Below are 23,420 nucleotides of genomic sequence, written 5' to 3' on the forward strand. Positions count from 1 at the left end.
AGTAAAGGGCAAGCAAGAAAGACAGTCGTGGGAGTAAGGAATAGAAGAATAAAAGCAAATTACTGTGGATGCTGGAATCTCAGGGTTCCATATGCTGTGATTAGATGCAGCAAGGTGGGAAGAGATTCATGTGCAGTCCACACACAGATATGCACTAGTTTGGTCCAAAGTTTCTGGGCGATAAATTATTGTATCTAGGCAGAGTGGAACAGACTGGGTAGACAGGCAGTGGGGGCAGAAAGTATGGGGAATATTTAAGGGAGATTTGGTCATGTGTTTGAAGGAGTGAGCAGTAAATGCACAAGGAATTCTGAGACCTGCCAGATGGACTGCGGAATCCTTCCCAGCCTCAGAATTTCTTATGTTCCTCTACCTTTATTTCTTAAGTACATTATCACCTTAGCCAATTTCCAATATTTGATTCTGTTTGCTTGCTCGTGTCAATTTAAAGACAGATTTATTAAGTCACATGTTTTGAGCCCCTCACCGTTAGATCATGGTGAGATTTTCTGACTGGGGAAAAAAAAACTTGGAAGTGTGGAAATGTAGGAAGGAAGGGCTCAGAGCAATGAAATGGGCCGGTAGCAGCAGGCATCTGTACTTTTCTCACTTAGTGAACGGAGTGGTGATGCGGCCGGCCGGGGCTGTCCACGGTCAGAGAGCTGGCAGTGGGACTGCGCGCATTCACACAACTTTGGCAGATCCTCGCTCTGCTGAGTATGGGCGAGGGGCGTTACTGCTCAGACACGGCTGCTGCAGTCATCCCGAAAGGACAGTGCAGGACGGGCTATGAGCCAACAACTTCGAAAATGCAGAAAAGCCAGATCGAGCATCTCTATAAAATCTTAGTCATCGGCGACCTGGGGGTGGGAAAGACCAGTATTATCAAACGTTACGTGCACCAAAACTTTTCCCAGCATTACCGAGCTACGATTGGCGTGGATTTCGCTCTTAAAGTTCTCAACTGGGACTCGGAGACTGTGGTTCGACTGCAGTTATGGGATATAGCGGGTAAGATTGTGTTCGTCTCCCCCAAACCCGCTGCTGTTTAGAGTAAAGAAAGTAGAAGAGAGCAACAGTGTGTTGAGGAGCAGCGCATTGCACTGTACATGCCTGCACAATACTTCTGCAGCTGGACAAACATCTATTCTGAATTGGAAGATGTGCAGATAAAGTTAGCATCGACTAGTTCTATATTAGTGCTGTCGCTTGACCGACGTTTATCCATTTACAGCAGCAATCTCGCCTGTGTGTTGTGACTTGCTAAACTAACAGTAATTACATTTGCTTAAAAGTCAATAAACCTCAAACGTTGGAGAGATGGCCAGTTGCAGTCATATTTCCAGGGAGAAGAAAAATTAGATAAGCCTGCCTCCCCCAGATCTGCAGGATGTATTGTGGACAATAATAGATGCACACACTCAATAATTTAATTGTGGATTTTAAATAAGGACGGTAAAGCATGATCAGATATTTTGAACACCCCACTGAAATTATTGGCAAGTATTGTGCATCCCTGAGCTTGGAGGAGGTCGTCTAAGTGAAGTGGTCATTTACATTTGACGATCTATACTTTTTTTTGTAGTGTGTGAAAGATATTTGAGTTTCCCCGACATGATGAAATGACGTTTACGAGGCCTGTTCAGTCCCATGTTCTATTGTGTGAAGAAGGCTCACTCGACACTATCATGTTCAGAGTTTGTTGGTTGTCTAAAGCTGCAGTCTGCAGTTAGCCTGCCGGCAAGGAATGATGTGCACAGTCATGTGTTGTTGCGTCATATGATCCAAATCTGGAGTCCGACTTTCCAAGTTACTTTGTTTGACTTATGTAGGGATCTAATTACAGATAAATTAATTTGGAGCAATGTGACTCCTTTGCTGTAAACATCCAGGAAAATGTCATTTCTGAGGGCGTGGTTTAAAGTTGCGGGTGGTTTCATCTGACTGTGTTAGGTTGGTGAATTGTTTGAATGCTTTCCTTCCTAAGAAGCAGTAGAGCTTTAACCATATCGCCAGGAGAGACTTGGTTTTGCCAGCCTCTCAGGTATCGTGCTTGAGGAAAAGATCATTTTGGAGGCAGCGTGCAACATATCTGCTCATGTGTTTCACAAATATTTCTGAGATTGGATTGGATTGTTTATTGTCACGTGTACCAAGGTACAGTGAAAAGTATTTTTCTGCGAGCAGCTCAACAGATCATTAAGTACATGAGAAGAAAAGGGAATAAAAGAAAATACATAATAGGGCAACACAACATATACAATGTAACTACATAAGCACTGGCATCGGATGAAGCATACAGAGTGTAGTGTTAATGAGGTCAGTTCATAAGAGGGTCATTTAGGAGTCTGGTGACAGTGGGGAAGAAGTTGTTTTTGAGTCTGTACATGTGTGTTCTCAGACTTCTGTATCTCCTGCCCGATGGAAGAAGTTGGAAGAATGAGTAAGCCGGGTGGGAGGGATCTTTGATTATACTGCCCGCTTTCCCCAGGCAGCGGGAGGTGTAGATGGAGTCAATGGATGGGAGGCAGATGTGTGTGATGGACTGGGCGGTGTTCACGACTCTCTGAAGTTTCTTGCGGTCCTGGGTCGAGCAGTTGCCGTACCAGGCTGTGATGCAGCCCGATAGGATGCTTTCGATGGTGCATCTGTAAAAGTTGATAAGGGTTAATGTGGACATGCCAAATTTCCTTAGTTTCCTGAGGAAGTATAGGCGCTTGTTGTGCTTTCTTGTGGTAGCGTTGACGTGGGTGGACCAGGACAGATTTTTGGAGATGTGCACCCCTAGGAATTTGAAACTGAATTTGAGATGTTGTAATCAAACATTAGGCTCCTTCCATAATAATGACGGGGGGGGGGGGGGGGGGGGGGTGCTAAAACCAATTCAGGCCTCCTGTTTGAATTTGCTCCGAAACTAAGTGAAGCAGGGACCGGGCATAATAATAATAATCACTTATTGTCACTCATAAGCCATAACCTTCAATGAAGTTACCGTGCAAAGCCCCTAGTCGCCACATTCCGGCGCCTGTTCGGGAAGGCCGGTCCGGGAATTGAACCCGCGCTGCTGGCCTTGTTCTGCATTACAGGCCAGCTGTTTAGTCCACTGTGCTAAAGCAGCGCCTCTACTCAGTTGTTTCAGTTTCATCTGCAGTTTCGCCAATAGTCTTTCAAGGTACTTTGGAGCCGACAAACATTAAGATACGTTATTTCATTTTAACTCCTCTTAATTCACAGACTGGAGGATCAGAAGATCTTGAGTTCCACAGCAAAAACAATCCACTACTCTCACCATCTCATGTCCCCCCCACCCGGCCCCCATTCACCTCCCTCTTACCTAAGACCTTTTAAAAAATGTGTTCATGGGACGTGGGCGTTGCAGGCTGTGCCAGCATTAATTGCCCATCCTTAATTGCCCTTGAGGGGGCAGTTAAGAGTCAACCACGTTGCTGTGGGTCTGGAGTCACATGATTGAATTCAAATTTCTAATAATAATCTTTATTGTCACAAGTAGGCTCATATTAACACTGCAATGAAGTTACTGGGAAAAACCCCGAGGCGCCACATTCCGGCGCCTGTTCGGGTACACGGAGGGAGAATTCAGAATGTCCAATTCACCAACCAAGCATGTCTTTCGGGATTTGTGGGAGGGAACCAGAGCACGCAGAGGAAACCCATGCAGAAACGGGAGAATGTGCAGACTCCGCACAGACAGTGACCCAAACCGTGCTAACCACTGTGCTACCATGCCACCCATTCACCATGGTGGATGACAGGTGCTATGCACCACTGCTGGGCATGGGTGGGCTGTGCTGGTGGATGCCAGGGAGCTGTGCTTGGTGCAGTGTCTTCAGGGGGCCTCTGGTGATAGCAGTTGGGATCGGTGCCAGGGGGCTAATGCCAACTCACCCATGTGGCCTGGTGAAGGTTGTTCTGTTTCGTGCGGTACTGGGCGGAGGTCCTCGTTGTCACACTCCCTGTGCTGACGATTGCTACCACTACCTCCCTGGCGGCTCTGGCTGCCCTGTGGCTGACCCTCCGAGCCCCTTGGGGGAACAGGGTATCCATTTGGACTCAACCACGTCCATCAGTCTGGCCAGGTTGGCATCCCCGAATCGGGGAGCAGGTCTGCGCAGTGGCATGGCTACGTGTCTCTGGGGTTTGCTCTGCAGGATCGGTTTGAGCGCTGTTCTCCCTCGTCAGGATCTGCCAGGCATGGTCCTGGCAAACCAGCTGGTGGGACAGTCATTTGCGGCGTAAAGCCTGTGGGGCATCACTAAGCACCCTAATTAACGTTAGATACTGCTGGCGGCCTTGCCGTGTCGGTTTACGGGAAACACCCAACATTTCCTGGTGGCTACCACACTTAGAAACATTTCTGTTAGATCATGCCCATGATGATATTTTGGTCCCCATCCACCTGACATTTTGGGGACAGCTGGGTGGTGGGCAAGGAGGTGATGAGCTGGACACACCTCATATTTTAGGTGCCTCCCTGCCAAAAACATGTAGAGCACAAGAACGCGAAAGCTAGCCAATGACAATCTACCACATTATTAATCTCATGTAGTGGAAGTATGAAATTAACATTCAATTTACTGGTCACAACCCCAGCTCTGAAGGTTTTGAGCCCCAAGTCAGACAGCCCAATAAGTGAAGACTGGAATATGGTCACTAAAAATTCATTGGTATCCAGTGGCGTACTCAGATCCCACCAGAGTGGCAAGTGGTTCAGTGATAGTGTTCTCACCTCTTATTCAGAAAGCCTATTTTTAGCCCAAATATAAATAGCCCCAATGAGTAGAGACTGATTTTGAATTACTGGATTGACATCCAGTTGGAGTACAGGCAATCCTCGTCTTTCTGACATTCAAGTTTTGACAAACGGAACTTACAACATTTATAAATTGATACCCTATTTTGACTTTACAACATCAGTTTTTGAGTTTGCGATGCCGCGCCAGCATATTCATACGTACGCATTGACGTTTTGAGCAGCCCATCTGTATGACTGGACAGGTAGAACCATTTTTATTAGGATGAAAGCAAGATTTTTATTCAGTTTAAATTTTTTGGCACAACCGTCATGATCTTAATATATTTAAACGCTTCTGATGTATTTAACATACATTCAGACTCACCAACATTCAAGGTTAAACAGGCAACTGACAAATGATTGAATGGCCTCATTATATCCTCCACACTAACCAAGGAACCTGTGCTAAGGTGTGCATCAACATCAACAATCGCCTCAGTGACTTGACAGGGCAAGAGCATTTACTATAGAATCAAAGAATCCCTACAGTGCAGAAGGAGACCATTCGGCCCATCGGGAATTGATGAGCAAAATCTTGCAGCTGCAGGAAATATTAAAGAAAAACAGAAAATCCTGGAAACATCCAGCAGATTTGACAGCATCTGTAGAGAGAAGAAGCAAGGCTAATGTCCGGATGAAAGCCTCTGAAATTTTGGACTGGATTTTCATCTCCGAGATGGGGCACAACCACCTTTGGAAAAAGTGCCCTAAATGGTGAGATCTTTTACCCCGGGGCGTGGGTGTGTGATAGAGTCAGCCATGCTCTGCCCAGAAGCAAGTTGCAGGTGGCCACAGGGGCTGTAGAGTGCCAAGGCAGGCCTGTTCAAAGGCCCCGCTCAGTTCTCTGGGACTTCATCCCAATTGTGTTAAACATTAAGCCCTCTGGCCCTCACCCCTTGAGCCCTCTCTCACTCCCCAGGCCCATCAATGCCAACCCATGTCTCTACCCACCCATTATGGTCCCTTATAACATTCATGCCAACCCATGCCTCTCACTCATCCCCGTGACTTATAACCCTTATGCTAACTCACTGCCAATGTGTGACTAAATATTCATCCACATTGCCTTTTGTAGCCCCATGTCAACTTAGTGCCAATTCACGACCCAAGATTCATCGACATTGCCTTTTGTAACCTATATGCCAACTAAGTGCCAACTCATGACCACCCTTCCCACCGCCCTCTGCCCTTATAGGCTTTTTCCAACTCATCCATTATCCACTGTGGGCAGATCTCAGGAGCCATACTGAGATAAAATAATGTTCAAAATGTCTCCTACAGACTTAATTTTGCAAAAAAAAACCCCACTAATCTCATTCCCAAATGCCCATTCAGTACATTAAAGTCTCTTCAAGTACTTAATCCAATTGTGAAAATAAACATTTGCATTTGTAATCACACATCAAAAACAGCTAATGCATTTCATTTCATTTCAATAGCCTCTTGGAGCTGTTAATCAAACTGTAAATCTACAGCTCCCCACACTTCCTCACTCCTCCCCTGCCAAGGTTATCAGTACTGTGATAATGACAGGTTGTGGAAGTGGTCAAGTTGTAATAATGCTATCATGATAGCCCTTAGAGTTATGGCAACAAACATCTATTGAAACTCTGCAGCAAAAATGGGCCTTGGCCTGTTCAGGCTTCAGCCTGCCCGTCCTGCCGATCCATGTCCTTCCTCCAGAACCGGTCAGTGAAATTCAGGAGAAATTGCTCTTCACTTGCAAATTAGTTCTGACTATTTCACAGTTCTTATGTAGGCTTTTCCATTTGCTTCAGCTACTTAGTTCCAGATCTGTGCTATTAGAATGAGAGAATGCAAATTACCTTTTCCAATCTTTTTCTCCACTCCCATCTTACCTGATGATGTTGATGCTTTACGATTTTATTGTTAAATAATATGTTGCAATTTGGATAGTATACTTCCACAAGGACATTGAATTGCTTCTCGCTAATCATGTTATTTTTACCTGACTGAATTTCATTTGGGAATTAATGCCTCTCAAACCTTGTTCTCAAAACATGCACTGCAGCATTCATGGGCGATAGAATCCGAGGGCAGAATGTTACACTTTCCACTGGCAGGTATGTGGTGGAAGTGGCCCAAATATCTCTCCGATTGGCTTCCCACTGGGCTCCTGCCTGCTCCGAACTCTCTGCAGTTTAATGCTGAGATAGGCGAGGCGTAGGCCGACCTGCCGTTCCTTGCCCCAGTCGAGGCCTTTAAGTGCCAATTCTTGATCACTTAAGGCAACTCTCTGAGGCGGACCTTCCTCCTGAGTGAGGAATGGAAACCTCGCCTACAGCCAATCAGCATTTGTTGAGCATTGAATGGCTGCCATCCAGGCAGTATGGGCAGCGACGTGTTCTCTGCCGTCTCCTCAGATGAAGGGAAGGGTAACCGTGCAATCCTAAAAATCCTGGCCATAGAATCATACAGCAGGGAAAAAGGCTAAAATATAGATCCATATGTGGAGTATATTCTAACTGAATCAATGTACTGCATTACTGAGAGGGATACTGTGTCATGATAGTCAGGTAAACATCATAGCACATACATACTGATGGACAGATCAACGGACCAATCAACACACACACAACACCACAGCCAATCACAGGCAAGAGCATACACAGTACAAAACAGGGAACACGACACTTCCTGAGCATTCCAGCAGGAGACAGCTCAGGGCACAGAGCTCATAGCAAGCCACTCAGACATCCACCATGTGCTGAGTGCCACTACAAGATAGTATTAGAAATAGGTCCACAGATTCTAGGGTTATGATTGAACCTCAGTAACCAGTTTACCACTGTAAATAAATGTTAGCAATAAAACTGAGTTGTACTATTCGCAACCGTGTTGGTTCGTCTGTGTAGCAGAGTACCCAACACATCATAGTACCAGGAGTAACTGTGGGACCTACCTACGAATCCTCCGGAATCTGCCATCCTGCGCCATGGACACCGTCAGCACACCGCAGACGCTACAAGTCGCTGGAAACCTCGGCGTCAATTGGAAGCTGTTCAAACAGCGCTTCCAGCTCTTCCTGGAAGCCAAGGTAAAGGAGAGCGCTTCGGACACTAGAAAGATCGCCATCCTCCTCTCCACAGCAGCTCAACACGCCATCCATGTCTACAACTCCCTGGTGTTCGCGGAAGGTGAGGACAAGACCAAGTACAAGACGGTCCTTCTCAAACTCGACCAACACTTCAACGTCGAGGTCAACGAGAGTTTCGAGAGGTATCTCTTCCAGCAGCGTCTGCAGGGTAAGGATGAGCCCTTTCAATTCTTCCTTACACACCTCCGTATCCTCGCGCAGTCCTGCGGTTACGACACCACCTCCGATTCCATGATTCGGGACCAGATTGTTTTTGGGGTCACCTCGGGCACCCCACGCAAGCAGCTCTTAAAAATTAAAGGCCTCACCCTAGCCTCCGCAATCGAAGCCTGTGTCCTGCATGAAAACACGACTAGCTGCTACTCCCAATTTCAGGCAGCCGAATCGGCGCGGCAGGGGTCCTATGCGGCCGGATCGGCGAGGCAGGCGTCCTACGAGGCCGAACGGGTCCAGGTGATCGAGTTCCTCCCGGCCCGCGGCCTGGACGAGGGTGGCCATTTCGCGCGCATTTCGAGGCCACCCGCGTTTGTGCGCGCCAAAAACGACGTCGACACAGAGGGACATGATGCGCAGGCGCGCTCGACGCAAGACCGAACCGCGCATGTGCGGTGGCGCAACGAACGCCATGACGTCACGACGTGCGGCAACTGCAGAGCCGCACATTTAAAGCGGCAATGTCCCGCAAGAAACCGACAATGCCTCCGCTGTGGCAAGATGGGCCACTATGCTGCCTGCTGTCGAGCAGCTCAACCTGCCAATGTTCCCCAATTCCGACAAGCTCGCAGGGACGTGCGGACCATTCAGCCTCCTTACTACGAGTCGTGCCCAGTCTATATCCAGACCAGTGATACAGACGACCGGGACGCCTTCCGCGTTGCGGTCATTGATGGGAATCGGATGTCTCCAGCCAGGACCCACCAGCCGTTGCAAGTGAACACTGTCAATCCGGGTGATGAATGGTGTGCCACCCTAACGGTCAACCGATCACCGATCACATTCCGTCTGGACACTGGCGCCTCCGCCAACCTCATAGCATGGTCAGCCTTCTACACCATGAAGGTCAGATCACCAATTTGGCCGTCCCGTTGCAAGATGGTCGACTACAATGGGAACGTTATCCCGGCTATGGGATCCTGCCAGCTCCAGGTGACACACAACACACACACGGCCACACTCTCATTCGGGATAGTCGGGTCATCAAAGGACTCCCTGCTAGGCGCACAGGCATGCAAGGTTCTCCACCTCGTGTAACGAGTCCACGCTCTGTCTACAGAAGGCACATCTGACTTCCCGGATGCAGAATTCAGGGCGCAGCTCCAATCACGCCTCGCCCACAACCAGGAGGCATTCGAGGGCATGGGAACACTGCCCTACACCTACAGAATTTGTCTTAAACCGGACGCCACCCCGGTCATTCATGCACCTCGCAGGGTCCCAGCGCCACTCAAAGACCGCCCCAAGCAGCAGCTGCAGGATCTCCAGGACCAAGGGGTGCTATCCTGGGTTACGGAGCCCACGCCATGGCTCAGCTCCATGGTGTGTGTTAAGAAGTCCTCTGGCGAGCTCCGGATCTGCATTGATCCAAAAGACCTCAACAACAACATGATGAGGGAACACTACCCCATACCCAAACGGGAAGAGATCACGAGCGAAATGGCCCGGGCTAAAATCTTTACAAAACTGGATGCCTCGAAGTGTTTTTGGCAGATCCAACTGGATCAATCCAGCCGAAAGCTGTGCACCTTCAACACCCCTTTCGGCAGGTTCTGCTATAACAGAATGCCATTTGGCATCATCTCGGCATCCAAGGTCTTTCACAGGATCATGGAGCAGATGATGGAGGGCATCGAAGGGGTGCGCGTCTACGTGGACGACGTCATCATCTGGTCCACCACACCACAGGAGCACATCAATCGTCTCCAGCGCGTCTTTGCGCGGATGCGGGAAAATGGCCTGCGCCTCAACCGAGCCAAGTGTTCTTTCGGCCAAACCGAGCTGAAGTTCCTGGGGGACCACATTTCCCGGTCAGGGGTCCGTCCGGATGCAGATATGGTGAGCGCCATCACAGCCATGCCGCAGCCGGCAGACAAGAAAGCAGTGCTACGCTTCCTAGGCATGGTCAACTTCCTGGGGAAGTTCATTCCCAACCTTGCCTCCCACACGACGGCTCTGCGCCACCTCGTCAAGAAGTCCACGGAGTTCCAGTGGCTGCCCACACACCAGAAGGAATGTGAGGAGCTCAAAATTAAGCTCACCACAGCCCTGGTATTGGCGTTTTTCGACACATCTCGTGACACTAAAATTTCGATTGAAGACAGCCAGTCCGGTATTGGGGCGGTGCTCCTGCAGCGGGATGACACTGCGTCATGGGCCCCGGTCGCCTGTGCCTCGCGGGCCATGACCCCCACAGAACTGCGCTACGTGCAGATCGAAAAGGAGTGCCTGGGTTTGATGACCGGAATAGACGAGTTCCATGACTACGTGTATGGTCTCCCCCAGTTTACTGTTGAGACTGCCCATCGCCCCCTAGTCAGCATCATAAATAAGGACCTGAACGAGATGGCCCCTCGCCTCCGGCGCATCCTACTTAAACTCAGGAGGTATGACTTCCAACTGGTCTACACCCCGGGAAAGGACCTTATCATTGAGGATGCCCTATCCAGAGCAGTGAGCACACCGCCCGATTCGGAGGGGTTCGTCTGTCAGGTCGAAGCGCAGGTGGCCTTCACATCGGCAAATCTGCCAGCTGACGACTCGTCTGGCCCGTATTCGCCGGGAGACTGCGGCTGACCCCCTTCTACAACGGGTGATATGCCACATGACGGTTGGGTGGCTCAAAGGACGGTGCCCGCAGTTCTACAATGTCCGAGACGACTTGGCCGTCATTGATGGTGTCCTTCTAAAGCTGGACCGGATTGTGATTCTGCACAGCATGCACAAGCTGGTCCTCGACCAACTACACGAAGACCATCTGGGGGTCGAGAAGTGCAGACGGAGGGCCCGAGAGGCGGTATACTGGCCGGGCATCAGTGATGACATTGCCAACATGGTGCTCAACTGCCCCACCTGCCAAAGGTTTCAACCGGCGCAACCTCCTGAGACGCTTCAGCCCCATGAGCTGGTGACGTCCCCCTGGGCGAAGGTGGGTGTGGACCTTTTTCACGCGCTTGGCAAGGACTATGTAATCGCCATTGATTACTTTTCCAACTATCCAGAGGTCATACGCCTGCACGATTTAACTTCGTCCGCTGTCATAAGGGCCTGCAAAGACACTTTCGCTCGCCACGGCATTCCGATGGCTGTCATGTCGGACAATGGGCCCTGTTTTGCCAGCCAGGAATGGTCATCCTGTGCTGTTTCGTATGGCTTCACACACGTGACGTCCAGCCCTCTGCATCCCCAGTCCAATGGAAAGGCGGTGAAGGGCGTTCACATCGTCAAGCGGCTCCTCTGCAAGGCTGCTGCTGCCGGATCTGATTTCTGCCTAGCCCTGCTGGCCTATCGCTCGGCCCCACTAGCCACTGGCCTCTCACCAGCCCACCTGTTGATTGGTCGCGCCCTCAGGACCACTGTGCCATCCATTCTGGTACCCACAACCAACCATGCTCCTGTACTACACAGAATGCAACAGCAGCGCTTTCGCCAGAAGATGGCATATGACACACGGGCAACTGATCTTCCCGCCCTGGCGCCTGGAGACGACGTCCGCATCCACCTACCAGAAGGTGGCTGGTCAGCACCTGCCGAAGTTCTCCAACGCGTGGCTCCCCACTCATTCCTGGTTTGCATGCCTGATGGCTCCATTCGTAGGCGCAATCGCCGGGCTCTTCGCCTACTTCCACGCTCGCTACGGGAACTTACACCGACAGCGCGCCCTCCTGTTGTTCCTGATATCGACTTCGTGGAGCTTCCAGCCACCATGCCCCTTCCGTCGTCGCCCGTGGCCAGGCCCATTCCTCAGCCGGTGGATCCAGACCCACCCTTGAGGCGGTCAACCCGAATTCGTCGCCCACCTACTAGACTGGACTTATGAGCCTGTTTATACATTGAACTCATAATACCACTGTGTTAATATGTTTCTGTTCTTCCTTGTCATTACAGGAGTTCGTTTTTGTCGTTCAATATTTCCCATTTCTTTGTTTATGGTACAACCTCGTTGTTATGTCACACCCGACATCGCCCCTTGTATACAGTTTAGCCCCATGTACATGCTGTAGATATTGCATACACACACATTCAGCTGCACTCAGTACACATCTCTATTTATAACCACATAGGCACATGTTCTTGTACAAAAAGTGGGATGTCATGATATTCAGGTAAACATCATGGACATACATACTGATGGACAGATCAACGGACCAATCAACACACACACAACACCACAGCCAATCACAGGCAAGAGCATACACAGTACAAAACAGGGAACACGACACTTCCTGAGCATTCCAGCAGGAGACAGCTCAGGGCACGGAGCTCATAGCAAGCCACTCAGACATCCACCGTGTGCTGAGTGCCACTACAAGATAGTATTAGGAATAGGTCCACAGATTCTAGGGTTATGATCAAACCTCAGTAACCAGTTTACCACTGTAAATAAATGTTAGCAATAAAACTGAGTTGTACCATGCGCAACTGTGTTGGTTCGTCTATGTAGCAGAGTACCCAACACATCATACTGCAGTTGCAATTGCCATTGTTCCTTGGTCAATCGCAGACACCATCCTTCTAGCTCTTGTCCTGTGTGGGCATGGGGTTATGTGCTATCTCAGCACAATCCACACTTTGGTAACTCCATCAATCGGACTACATACACGTTAAGGTGAGTATCTCATTCACAAAAGTATTCCAGCACACTGGACCTCTCCCCAGGACTGCTTTATCTTCCATACCCAGCTTTTCTGATACCTTCATCTGTGCTTCATCCTTTAGCCATTCTTCCACATTACAGAAGACATTATGGGTATTCCCCAATCGGAAATCCTGGCTCAACCAAAAGGTTCACTCCCTGCTGAAGGTCCGGACGGAGGCATTCAAGTCTTGACGACCTTGACCTATATAAGAAATCCAGGTATGACGTACGGAAAGCCATCGGGGATGCAAAAAGACAATACCGCATCAAATTAGAGTCCCAGGCCAACGACACTAACCCACGACGACTATGGCAGGACCTACACAAGATCACAGGCTATAAGGCAAGGCCAGGCGGAATAAATGGGGCTGGAGCTTCCCTCCCCGATGATCTGAACAAGTTCTATGCCCGCTTTAAACAGTCAGCCAATAATCAGTGCCACCCACCCCAACAGCCCTGGACACATCCATACCCACTATTACAGCCTCAGAGGTAAAAGCTGCCTTCTTGAATGTAAATCCACGGAAAGCGATGGGCCCGACGGAATCCCTGGGCGAGCACTCAGAGCCTGCACAGACCAGCTGGCGAATGTATTCGCAGATATCTTCACCACCTCACTCCTCTGCTCTGAGGTCCCACCTCCGTCAAGAAGACCACTATAATACCAATACCAAAGAAGAACAAGGTTGTCTACCTCAACGACTACTGACTGGTGGCCCTGACATCTGTTATTATGAAATGCTTTGAGCAGCTAGTCATGAGACGGATCACTGCCAGCCTCCCAGACGGTCTCGATCCACTGCAGTTTGCCCATCACCGCAACCGGTCCACAGCAGATGCTATCTCCGTGGTTCTACAATCAACACTCGAACACCTCGACAACAAGGACACCTATGTAAGGCTGTTGTTCATAGACTACAGCTCCGCCTTCAATACCATTATCCCAGCAAGACTAATAACCAAACTCTGCAATTTTGGACTTGACCTCTCCCTGTGCAGCTGGATCTTTGACTTCCTCACCACAGACCGCAATCTGTCAGGATAGGTAACAGCACCTCCTCCACAATAGTCCTCAACACCGGGGCCCCGCAAGGATGTGTGCTCAGTCCTCTACTGTACCCCTATACACACATGATTGTGTGACAAGATTTAACTCCAACTCGCTCTATAAGTTTGCGGATGATACAACTGTGGTGGGCCGTATCTCAACGACGAATCAGACTACAGGAGGGAGATAAATCACTTGGTTGCATGGTGTACCAAAAGCAACCTCTCTCTAAATGTCGGAAAGACCAAGGAACTGATCATTGACTTCCGGAAGCAGAGCACGACACACACTCCCGTCTGCATCAATGGCTCCGAAGAAGGTAGTCGATAGCTTTAAGTTCCTGGGGGTCACCATCACCAACAGTCTGTCCTGGTCCACTCAACGTTGATGCAACAGTCAAGAAAGCCCAACAACATCTCTACTTCCTACGGAAGCTAAAGAAATTTGGCATGTCTGCAAACTTCTACAGATGTGCGATAGAGAGCATCCTATCCGGCTGCATCACAGCCTGGTATGGCAACTGCTTGGTCCAAGATCGCAAGAAACTGCAGAGTGTGGTGAACTCAGCCCAACGCATCACACAAACCTGCCACCCCCACATTGATTCTGTATACACCTCCTGCTGCCTCAGGAAGGCAGACAGCATTATCAGAAAACCCTCCCACCCAAGCATTGCCTTCTTCCAGACCCTTCCATCAGGCAGAAGGTACAAAAGTCTGAAGATCCACACATCCAGACATAGGAACAGCTTCTTCCCCACATCTGCTAGACTCCTCAACGACTCCCCCTCGGACTGATCTGTTCCCTGTAAGAACACTGTTCACGACGCCCTATGCTGCTCTTGCTCATGTATTTGCTTTGTTTGGCCCCTTGTTCCGCACTGTAACTAATCATTGTTTGTCGATGTACCATTTGTCAATGTTCTCTGTTGATTATTTTTTTGTCTACTATGTACGGACTGTGTACGTTCCCTCGGCCACAGAAAAATACTTTTCACGTATTCGGTACATGTGACAATAAATCAAATCAAATCATTAGTAAACAATTAGGCATTCAGTCGAGCACATATAGAACAAATGGATAGCACTGTGGCTTCACAGTGCCAGGGTCCCAGGTTTGATTCCCTGCTGGGTCACTGTCTGTGCGGAGTCTGCACGTTCTCCCCCTGTCTGTGTGGGTTTCCTCCGGGTGCTCCGATTTTCTCCCACAGTCCAAAGACGTGCAGGTTAGGTGGATTGGCCATGATAAATTGCCCTTAGTGACCAAAAAGGTTAGGAGGGGTTATTGGGTTATGGGGATAGGGTGGAAGTGAGGGCTTAAGTGGGTCGATGCAGACTCGATGGGCCGAATGGCCTCCTACTGCACTGTATGTTCTATGTTCTATGTACCTCAGCTACAGTGAGTCAACTCAACATTTATTACAATTACTAATCTTGCGGTTTCCAGGCTTGGTTGATGCTCTGTAACTACAAAGCTGAAGAAAGGAATTGGTTTATTAAGAGCTTCCATCTCACTGAGGAGGCTTGAGGCCAATTTATAACCAACAACCAGCTCTGAAAACTCTGCTCTCATTGTGACAGCTGTGACAAATTTCACCACAGCAGCTGAGATAATCCACAACATTCTAATGCAATCAACAACATTAAAAATAAAACAACCTACAGCATTCTAAAGAAAAGTAAATTCTGCCAATCTTAATGGATGAATCCTTAAAATATATTCCAGAACCTGGATCCACACCTTTGCCAAAAAATATCCAGTTCTTTCTTGGGCCATACTCCTATCTGTTGCACTTTGTTGAAATTTGTCCATTAGACTTTGAGATAGATTGCTGACAGGCAAATCGTCAGTGGCAGGGGTAGTCACGGATGTGAAATGCTGGAATGTGCACTGCTTGATACTAGTCTAAGTGATGTCGTCATTCTAGATCACCTAGTTGTCTACATACTGTGAGGAAAAGTAAATGAGGCACCGATAAACGAATGAGTTTATCGTATATTGATTATCATAGATTATCATAGAATTTACAGTGCTGAAGGAGGCCATTCGGCCCATCGAGTCTGCACCGGCTCTTGGAAAGAGCACCCTACCCAAGGTCAACACCTCCACCCTATCCCCATAACCCAGTGACCCCACCCAACATTAAGGGCAATTGTGGTTACTAAGGGCAATTTATCATGGCCAATCCACCTAACCTGCACATCTTTGGACTGTGGGAGGAAACCGGAGCACCCGGAGGAAACCCACGCACACACGGGGAGGATGTGCAGACTCCGCACAGACAGTGACCCAAGCTGGAATCGAACCTGGGACCCTGGAGCTGTGAAGCAATTGTGCTATCAACAATGCTACCGTGCTGCCCCTCATTTACCCATTTGTGTTTTTGTGTACAGACTATGAAATACTTACCCCCAATCAAAATAAGTAAAGTTGTTGATAGAAGATGAAGTACATGGGACGGAATTCTATTTTTGACAGATGAAGGGCAGGATTCTCCGTCCAGCGACGTCAGAATCACGATCTGGTGGAGAATTGGGCATTAGCCAAAAACCAAGGCCGGCCCCCGGTCCCCAAATGCTCCAGTGCCTCGTTGGCAGCGTGAATGTGTTCCACGCCTCACGCTGGCATGCAAATTGTACAGTAACAGCCGTTAGTATATCATTAACAGGCCCGACCCGCAAGTCTCCGACTGCCTGCGGGAGGTGACGCTAGCACGGTTCACTCTGGCATTTGAAAACGGGAATCGGGCGCCGTGGCTTCTGGGGTTGAGAGAGAAGGCAAGACATGTTTCCAAAGGTGCAATGGTAGGTGGCCAGTTGCGCCCTCGGCTTGGGGGGCTCTGTCTGACAGGGCCGGGGGGAGTAGCGGGGGGGAGACCAGGAGACGGGCCTGGATTCGGGATGACCCCCGGGACCGGGGTGTCCGGGCACGGGCAGCCATTGCCGTGGCCTGCACCGCACCCCCCCAGGCCACCCCCCAGGAACCCCAACCGACCCATCAATGTGATGTGCGTGGCCCAGCTTAGCCAATAGCACACCAGGTGTTGGCAGCACTCAGTGCACCCTCTGAGGCACTGCCTCACTGCTGGGGAAGTAGGGGTGGGGTGCAGACACAGCCCGAACAGCGGACATGTGCACCGTGGCCTTTGCTATCAGCCCTGGCCCTTAGCACACTGCCCCCTCAGGGTGGATGCCCCACTAGTGGTACCATCTGCCAGCCCACCCTGCAGAAACACCAGCTGTCACCAAGTCCCACCTGCCCACTGCGACCCTGCTCCCATCTATCACACCCCTGCACAGGTAGGCATAGCCTGTGCATCACGCAGAGGGCCCACGGCATACTACAGCCACGGTCCCAATGGGATCCCACCCCTCTCACCCAGCTCCGTCCATGATCTGGTCCACAGTCCCCTCTTGCACACATGCCGCCGGACATGGCGGTTATCAGTGACACGCGGTTCCTGCCCCGCGACCAGGTGTCACCCTGCTGGTGGGGTTACATGGTGGGCCCTGGTGATAGGCACTGCTGGTACCAGGGGCGCGGTGCGGAGGGAAGAATGCCAGGGGATCGGCCTGGGGGTGGGACTAGGATAGGGAGGGGGAGGGGGGTCATGCGGGGGCAGGGGCTGCTGTGCAGACCAGGACCACCGTGCAGCCCATTGGACCTGGTTGGGCACGGGAGTACTCACCAGACTTACATCTCTGTCTCTTACCCCTGGTTGAAAATGGTTTTCGGTGTACTGCCGGGTTTGGTTAGCAGCTGCCTGGCCGCTGAAGCCCTGGTGAATGCACTGAGGCTGCGTTAGCAGGAGCTGCTTGTGAGAACCCTGCAGAACTGGAGCCTGTCTCAGAGGAGCAACCAACCAGCCGGTGATGATGGAGAGCCGGCCACCCAGCAGGCCGAGGAGGAGGGGTGAAGGAGGTGCCGCATCAGACCTCCTGGCAGCAGCTGTCGTACGAGGACCTATCAGACCGGGTGTGCCACCGCTGACTGCGGCTGAGCAGAGAGACGGTGCTCTTCCAGATTATGGCAGACCTGGAACCGTGCGGGTATGCGGGAGGGCACCCGCTCCGGTGGCTGTCAAGGTGATGGTTGCCCTGAACATTTATGCCACGGGGTGCTTCCAGTTGTTGAGCGGGGATCTCCAGACCTCTGTGCACAGGTGCATCCGCGCCGTAACGGATGCCCTATATGCCTCGGCAGCGTAGTATACCATCTTCAGCATGGACCGAGCCCACCCGTTTGCCCGGACATCGTGATTCACCAGCATGCCCCAGGTTCAGGGGATGATCAACAGGATGGTAGCACAAGTGGCTAGCACTGTGGCTTCACAACGCCAGGGTCCCAGGTTCAATTCACCGCTGGGTCACTGTCTGTGCGGAGTCTGTACGTTCTCCCCGTGTGTGCGTGGGTTTCCTCCGGGTGCTCCGGTTTCCTCCCACAGTCCAAAGACTTGCAGGTTAGGTGGATTGGCCATGCTAAATTGCCCTTAGTGTCCAAAAAGGTTAGGAGGGGTTATTGGGTTACGGGAATAGGGTGGAAGTGAGGGCTTAAGTGGGTCGGTGCAGACTCGATGGGCTGAATGGCCTCCTTCTGCACTGTATGTTCTATGTTCAGGACGCATGTCAGCCTATGGGGACCGGCGCATGACGGAGTGCCCTTCATTAATTGGAAGGGATTACACTCCCTCAATGTGCAATTGGTGTGCGACCACCGGCTGCACCTCATGTATGTCTGCACCCAGTATCCCTGCAGTGTGCATGACGCCATTGCCCTGGCACACTTGACGATGTCCGACTCCTTCAAGGTGCATCCCTGGGTAAGGGGTTGGCTCCTGGATGACAGGGGTTATCCGCTGCGGGCGTGCTGATGACACCTATCTGGAAGGCTCGGACCGACGTGGAAAACTGCTACACCGACACCCATGCAGTGACCAGGGGTGTCATTGAATGGTGCATTGGCGTTCTGAAGGCATGGTTCAGTTGCTTGGACCTCTGATGGGGTCCCCCAGTACAGCCCTGGCAGGGTCTCCCACATCGTAGTGGCTTGCTGCGTCCTCCACAACATGGCACTGCAAAGCGGCTACATGCTGGAGAAGGAGGTGGAGGAATGGCATGCCTCGTCCAACGAGTAGGATGTGGAGGAGGGCCAAGATGGTTAGGATATGGAGCCTGGCAGGCGAAGGAGGCCGCACGATGTGTGCGGCAGGGCCACTACACACGGGACAACTTGATCACCTCGACTTGTTCACCGACTAGGGGGCCTAACTACAGGCAGCTCAATCATCCCTTCCCATCCCCACAACCACCCTCCCCTCACGGACACCCACCCCTACTCCCTGCACCCCATCCACCCCACCCCAGCACCCCCAACCCCCTCTCTGAGATTTCCACCAGCTGCACCACAGGGTGTGGGCCCTGGGTTGTCAGCATTAGCGGGTCAGGTCCATGGGGTGGAGGATGATGATGACCCGCTCCGTGATGAGCTCTGTGCTCCACAACATCTGACATCCTGAGAATCCTGTCTAGGTGTCACATACCACTGTCCGCCTGGGTGATCCCTGCATGCGTGATGGCCATTCCATCATGCTGGCACTGTCAGTCCTGGAGGCCCACTCTAGTCTCAACCAGGGTCTCCATGCTCACGGTATAGTCCCCCTGGGACTATGTCACATCACTCAGCAACCATGTCAGGTCCCTCTAGGACTGGCGCAGGTCAGCCAGCGCCAGGCCAATGCTCTCGCCTGCAGCCATGGGCCGTTGTGATTGGGCCATGTTTTGGAGCGCCGCTGCTATGTCCAGGTGGACCTGGTACATGGCTGCCTGTGACATGGCCACTATGTCCTGTGCCTCATGAATCATCCACACAGAGCGCCCCAGGCCTTCAGCATCCTGATCCATGGCTGATACATTCACTCCCAAGGCACCCACTTGGGATGCCACCCGTGCGGTGTTGGCCTGGGTGGCATGCATGGCTGCCACCACATCCTACTCCTGTAGCCAGTTGGACTCCTCCACCTGCACCTGGAGGCGCTGGGTGGTTCCTGATACTCTCTCATGTAGTTCCCGGCACTGCGTCTGCATCAGCAACATCGATGGGACCGCCCTTTCCAGAAGCACTTGACCAGCCTTGACAGCAGTTAGTTGGGGGCCTCCAACCCCATCACCTGCCCGGTACTGGAATGGTGCTACCCATGCCAGTGATACTTTCTGCAGCCCCGGTCCTGTGCCCTACTGTGGGTGTCCTCCTTGATGGGGCGTGTGATACCCCGTCAGCAGGGTGACACCTGGTTTTGGGGTAGAGGAGGGGCCAGCATGCCAATGACTGGCAGCATGCGTGCGGGCAGGCCTTACGGATGGGTCTAGGTGAGGGGGGTGAGCACCTATTAGGACCATAGCTGCGGTTTGCCGTGGGTCCTGTGTGCGACGCACGGGTCTGTGCCTACCTGTCTGGGGGCAGGAGGGATGGGGGCAGAGACACAGTATGCAGGCGAGGCTTGGTGATGGCTGGAGATCCTGCGAGGTGGGCTAGCTGACCGTGCCACTGGTGGGGCATCTGCCCTGAAGGGGGCAGTGTTCCAGGGTGGGTGGAAAATGCCACGGTCCTGTGTCTGCAGTTTGGAGTGGACTCTGCTCTTCACTTGCTCGCCCTGCAGTGGGGCAGCGCCTCTGATGTGTACATTGTGAGTGGTGCCAGCACCTTGTGGGCCACTGGCTGCGCTGGACCATGCCCACCTTGATGGGTTGGCTGGTGTCTGGGGGTTCCTGGGGGGTGGGGGGCCTGGGGCCTAGGTGCAGGGGCACCAATATGGTGGTGGCGCTCTGCATATTTCTGGGACACAGTGGGCAGTCGGCGGAGTGCGCAGCCAGATGGCTGCCTTGCAGGCTCTGACAATGGCAGTCCGTGCCCGGACACCACAGCACCAGGCAGGATGCCTCAAGCCCACTGCCCAACTCTGATTGCTCCCCGCTACTACCCCGTGCCCAGGCAGGCTCCTCCCCCTCCCCCCAGCCAGCAGCACACCAGTGTACTGTTGGAAACTTTTCTTACCTTCTCTTTCTCTCTCCCTCAGCAGCCACGGCGTCCGGTCCCCCTTTTTACATACCACAAGTGAACCACGCCGGCGTCATTTCGCCTGGCAGAGACAGAGCATTGTGGGAGGACAGAGACTACCTGGGTCAGACCCGTTAATGATATGTTAACGGATGCTACCGTATGATTTGCATGCTCATGTCAATGTGGGACGTGGAACATGTTCTCGCCGCCATCGAGGCGCCGGAGTATGGCGTTCCATTGGGCGTCCGACGCCAACGGTTGACGCCCGATTCTCCGCCCGATCGTGATTTGCGATTCCGCCGTCACTAGATGGAGAATCCTGCCCATGGTTTGTTATGTATCTGGAATGTAAAACACAATGCTTCAGCATCCCACCCCGATGATGGTTATCTTCCAGTGGTTTTACCCTTATAAACCCCACACGTCAACGTTCATGTGCAATGTGCAAGGCTTTTCACAGTGCTGTAAACCATCTGTTCACATTTTCTCTGCTTTTCTGCACAAGCTAGTGCGTAAACCCCAAAGACAGTGCTAATAAGAAAAGTTGATTCGCTATATTGGAGCAATTTGCCGTCCTCCCTCTAAGTCATACACACTGAATTCAACATGTCAGAAGTTTCCTACCTGATAACTGACTCTTCAAGATATTTACTAGATCATCTAAAGAGTGCTTCAAGGACACTAAATATTTTAATCACTAAACTCAATTTGCTAAATCTCTTCTCAGCTATTCCCCTGAATGTTTGTTCATTAAATTGTTGAATGAAAGTGCATAAAGGTGTTGAAGCTTACCCGTCAAGTGATTCTGGTGTGATGCGTGATTTACAAAGGCTTATAACGAAGCTCGTTATTATTATCCAATTTCCCTCAGCTTTAATATGACAAGAATGCACTGCAGGGGACATCAAGAAGTTAGACTTGCATTTTTCACTTTGGCACTTTTTTTGACAATATAAAAGGCACACAGACCAGAAAACAAAACATATTTTTTGTTGTTTCGATGTGAGTGGTACATATGGTCAGTGCATTTGCTTCTTTCTCAACACCGTCATGATCTCATTACTCAAGTGTTTGCATCTTTGCGAGTACATGATTCAAGTGTGGGTTGTGACATTTGATGATGTGGTGTGATTTGCCTGTTTCATTTAGATCACTGGGTTTCTTAAGTTCCTGACGATAGCAAACATCATGGTCACATCATGAGTTTTGGTATTGCATGCAATATTATCCAACTGCGCACAGTCGGAATTTATACACATATTGTTATGAGCCTATGCCCCTTTATTTTAGAAAATATGAATTTTCAACTTTTAATTGACCTGAAATTTTGTCATGTCTGAGACAGAGCAAACTTCTTAAAAATGCAAGGCCACATTACAAGGTGAAGGTCAGAACCCAACAAATCACCCTCAGGAGAGTGTGGAGAGAGAGACATTTCCTACAATCCAGGCACCCATCGAAACTCAGAACTTTCTGAGGAAAAGCATTAAAAGTTAGGGGAGGCAGCGGCATGGTGGTATTGTCGCTGGTCTAGTAATTCCGAGACAAACAATCATGCTCTGGGAACCTGGGTTCGAATTATGCCATGGCAGATGACGAAATTTGAATTCATTAAAAAAAATATCTGGAATCAACAGTCTAAAGATGACCATGAAACATTGCCGATTGTTGCAAAACCCATCTGGTTCACTAATGTCCTTCAGGGAAGAAAATCTGTTGTCCTTACCTGTTCTGGCCTACATGTGGCTCCAGATCCACAACAATGTGGTTGACTTTTAAATGCTCTCAGGGATGGACAATAACACCCCTATCCCATGAACGAATAAAAAAAAGTGTGAAGTATTTGATACTGAAACAAGGCTGCCATAGACAGACCCAGCAAAAAGCTCTTGGAAATACACAATGGGTAAAATAGTTCAAACAAGGCCACTAGAATGACACTGCAAGTGACACAGGCGGCGGCAAGAAATAACAGGCCAGGGGGCTGGGTAATCAGTAGCGAATCACTTCCCAGAAACCTTTTCATCATCTACAAGGCACGGGTCAGGAGTGTGAGGGACTATTCTCCACTTGCCTGCATGAGTGCACCTTGAACTACACTCAAGAGGTTTGACAGTATTGTTATAATCAAATTAAAGGGAGTTGAATAATTCCCTTTTTTTTCCCTCTCCTCATTTGACTGCAATAGGGTTTATGTTTATAAGGATTAACATCTCCTCCGTTAGGTTAAAGCCCTATCCACTAGTTATTTAAAAGCCCTGTCCGCAGACTGACTCATACAATTAACCAGGATACTGGTTCCAGCATGGTTTAAATGGAGCTTAAGGAAATAGCTCCCTTTCCTGTGGTCCTTAACCCTGGCACTGGGCAAACAACACAAATCGAAGCTTCCAGTTGCAGCTTCAGAAAACAGTATTCCCCTGACCATACTGTCTACGAGCACTACCACATTCCTTTTTGCTTACCCCAATTGAATGGAAGTCTGCACATAGTGCCATGGTCAGTCCAGTCATCCAGTCTGCAGCACTTCTTC

The 23,420-nt window shown here is 50.5% G+C and overlaps 1 protein-coding gene across 2 annotated transcripts in view; it reads left to right on the forward strand.

Annotated features, from left to right (window-relative positions):
- The first annotated feature begins 718 nt into the window (after positions 1–718).
- LOC140391711 (ras-related protein Rab-38-like) overlaps positions 719–23,420 on the forward strand; it is a 115,142-nt gene continuing 92,440 nt past the window's right edge. For both annotated transcript variants that reach the window (XM_072476477.1, XM_072476475.1), the window contains exon 1: positions 719–1,011. In XM_072476477.1, coding sequence (XP_072332578.1) covers positions 720–1,011 — 292 coding nt within the window. In that variant the 5' untranslated portion in view covers position 719. The remainder of the gene's footprint in view (positions 1,012–23,420) is intronic.

The sequence above is a fragment of the Scyliorhinus torazame genome, chromosome 15 (genome assembly GCF_047496885.1).
Source record: "Scyliorhinus torazame isolate Kashiwa2021f chromosome 15, sScyTor2.1, whole genome shotgun sequence".
In the NCBI taxonomy this organism is placed as follows: domain Eukaryota; kingdom Metazoa; phylum Chordata; class Chondrichthyes; order Carcharhiniformes; family Scyliorhinidae; genus Scyliorhinus; species Scyliorhinus torazame.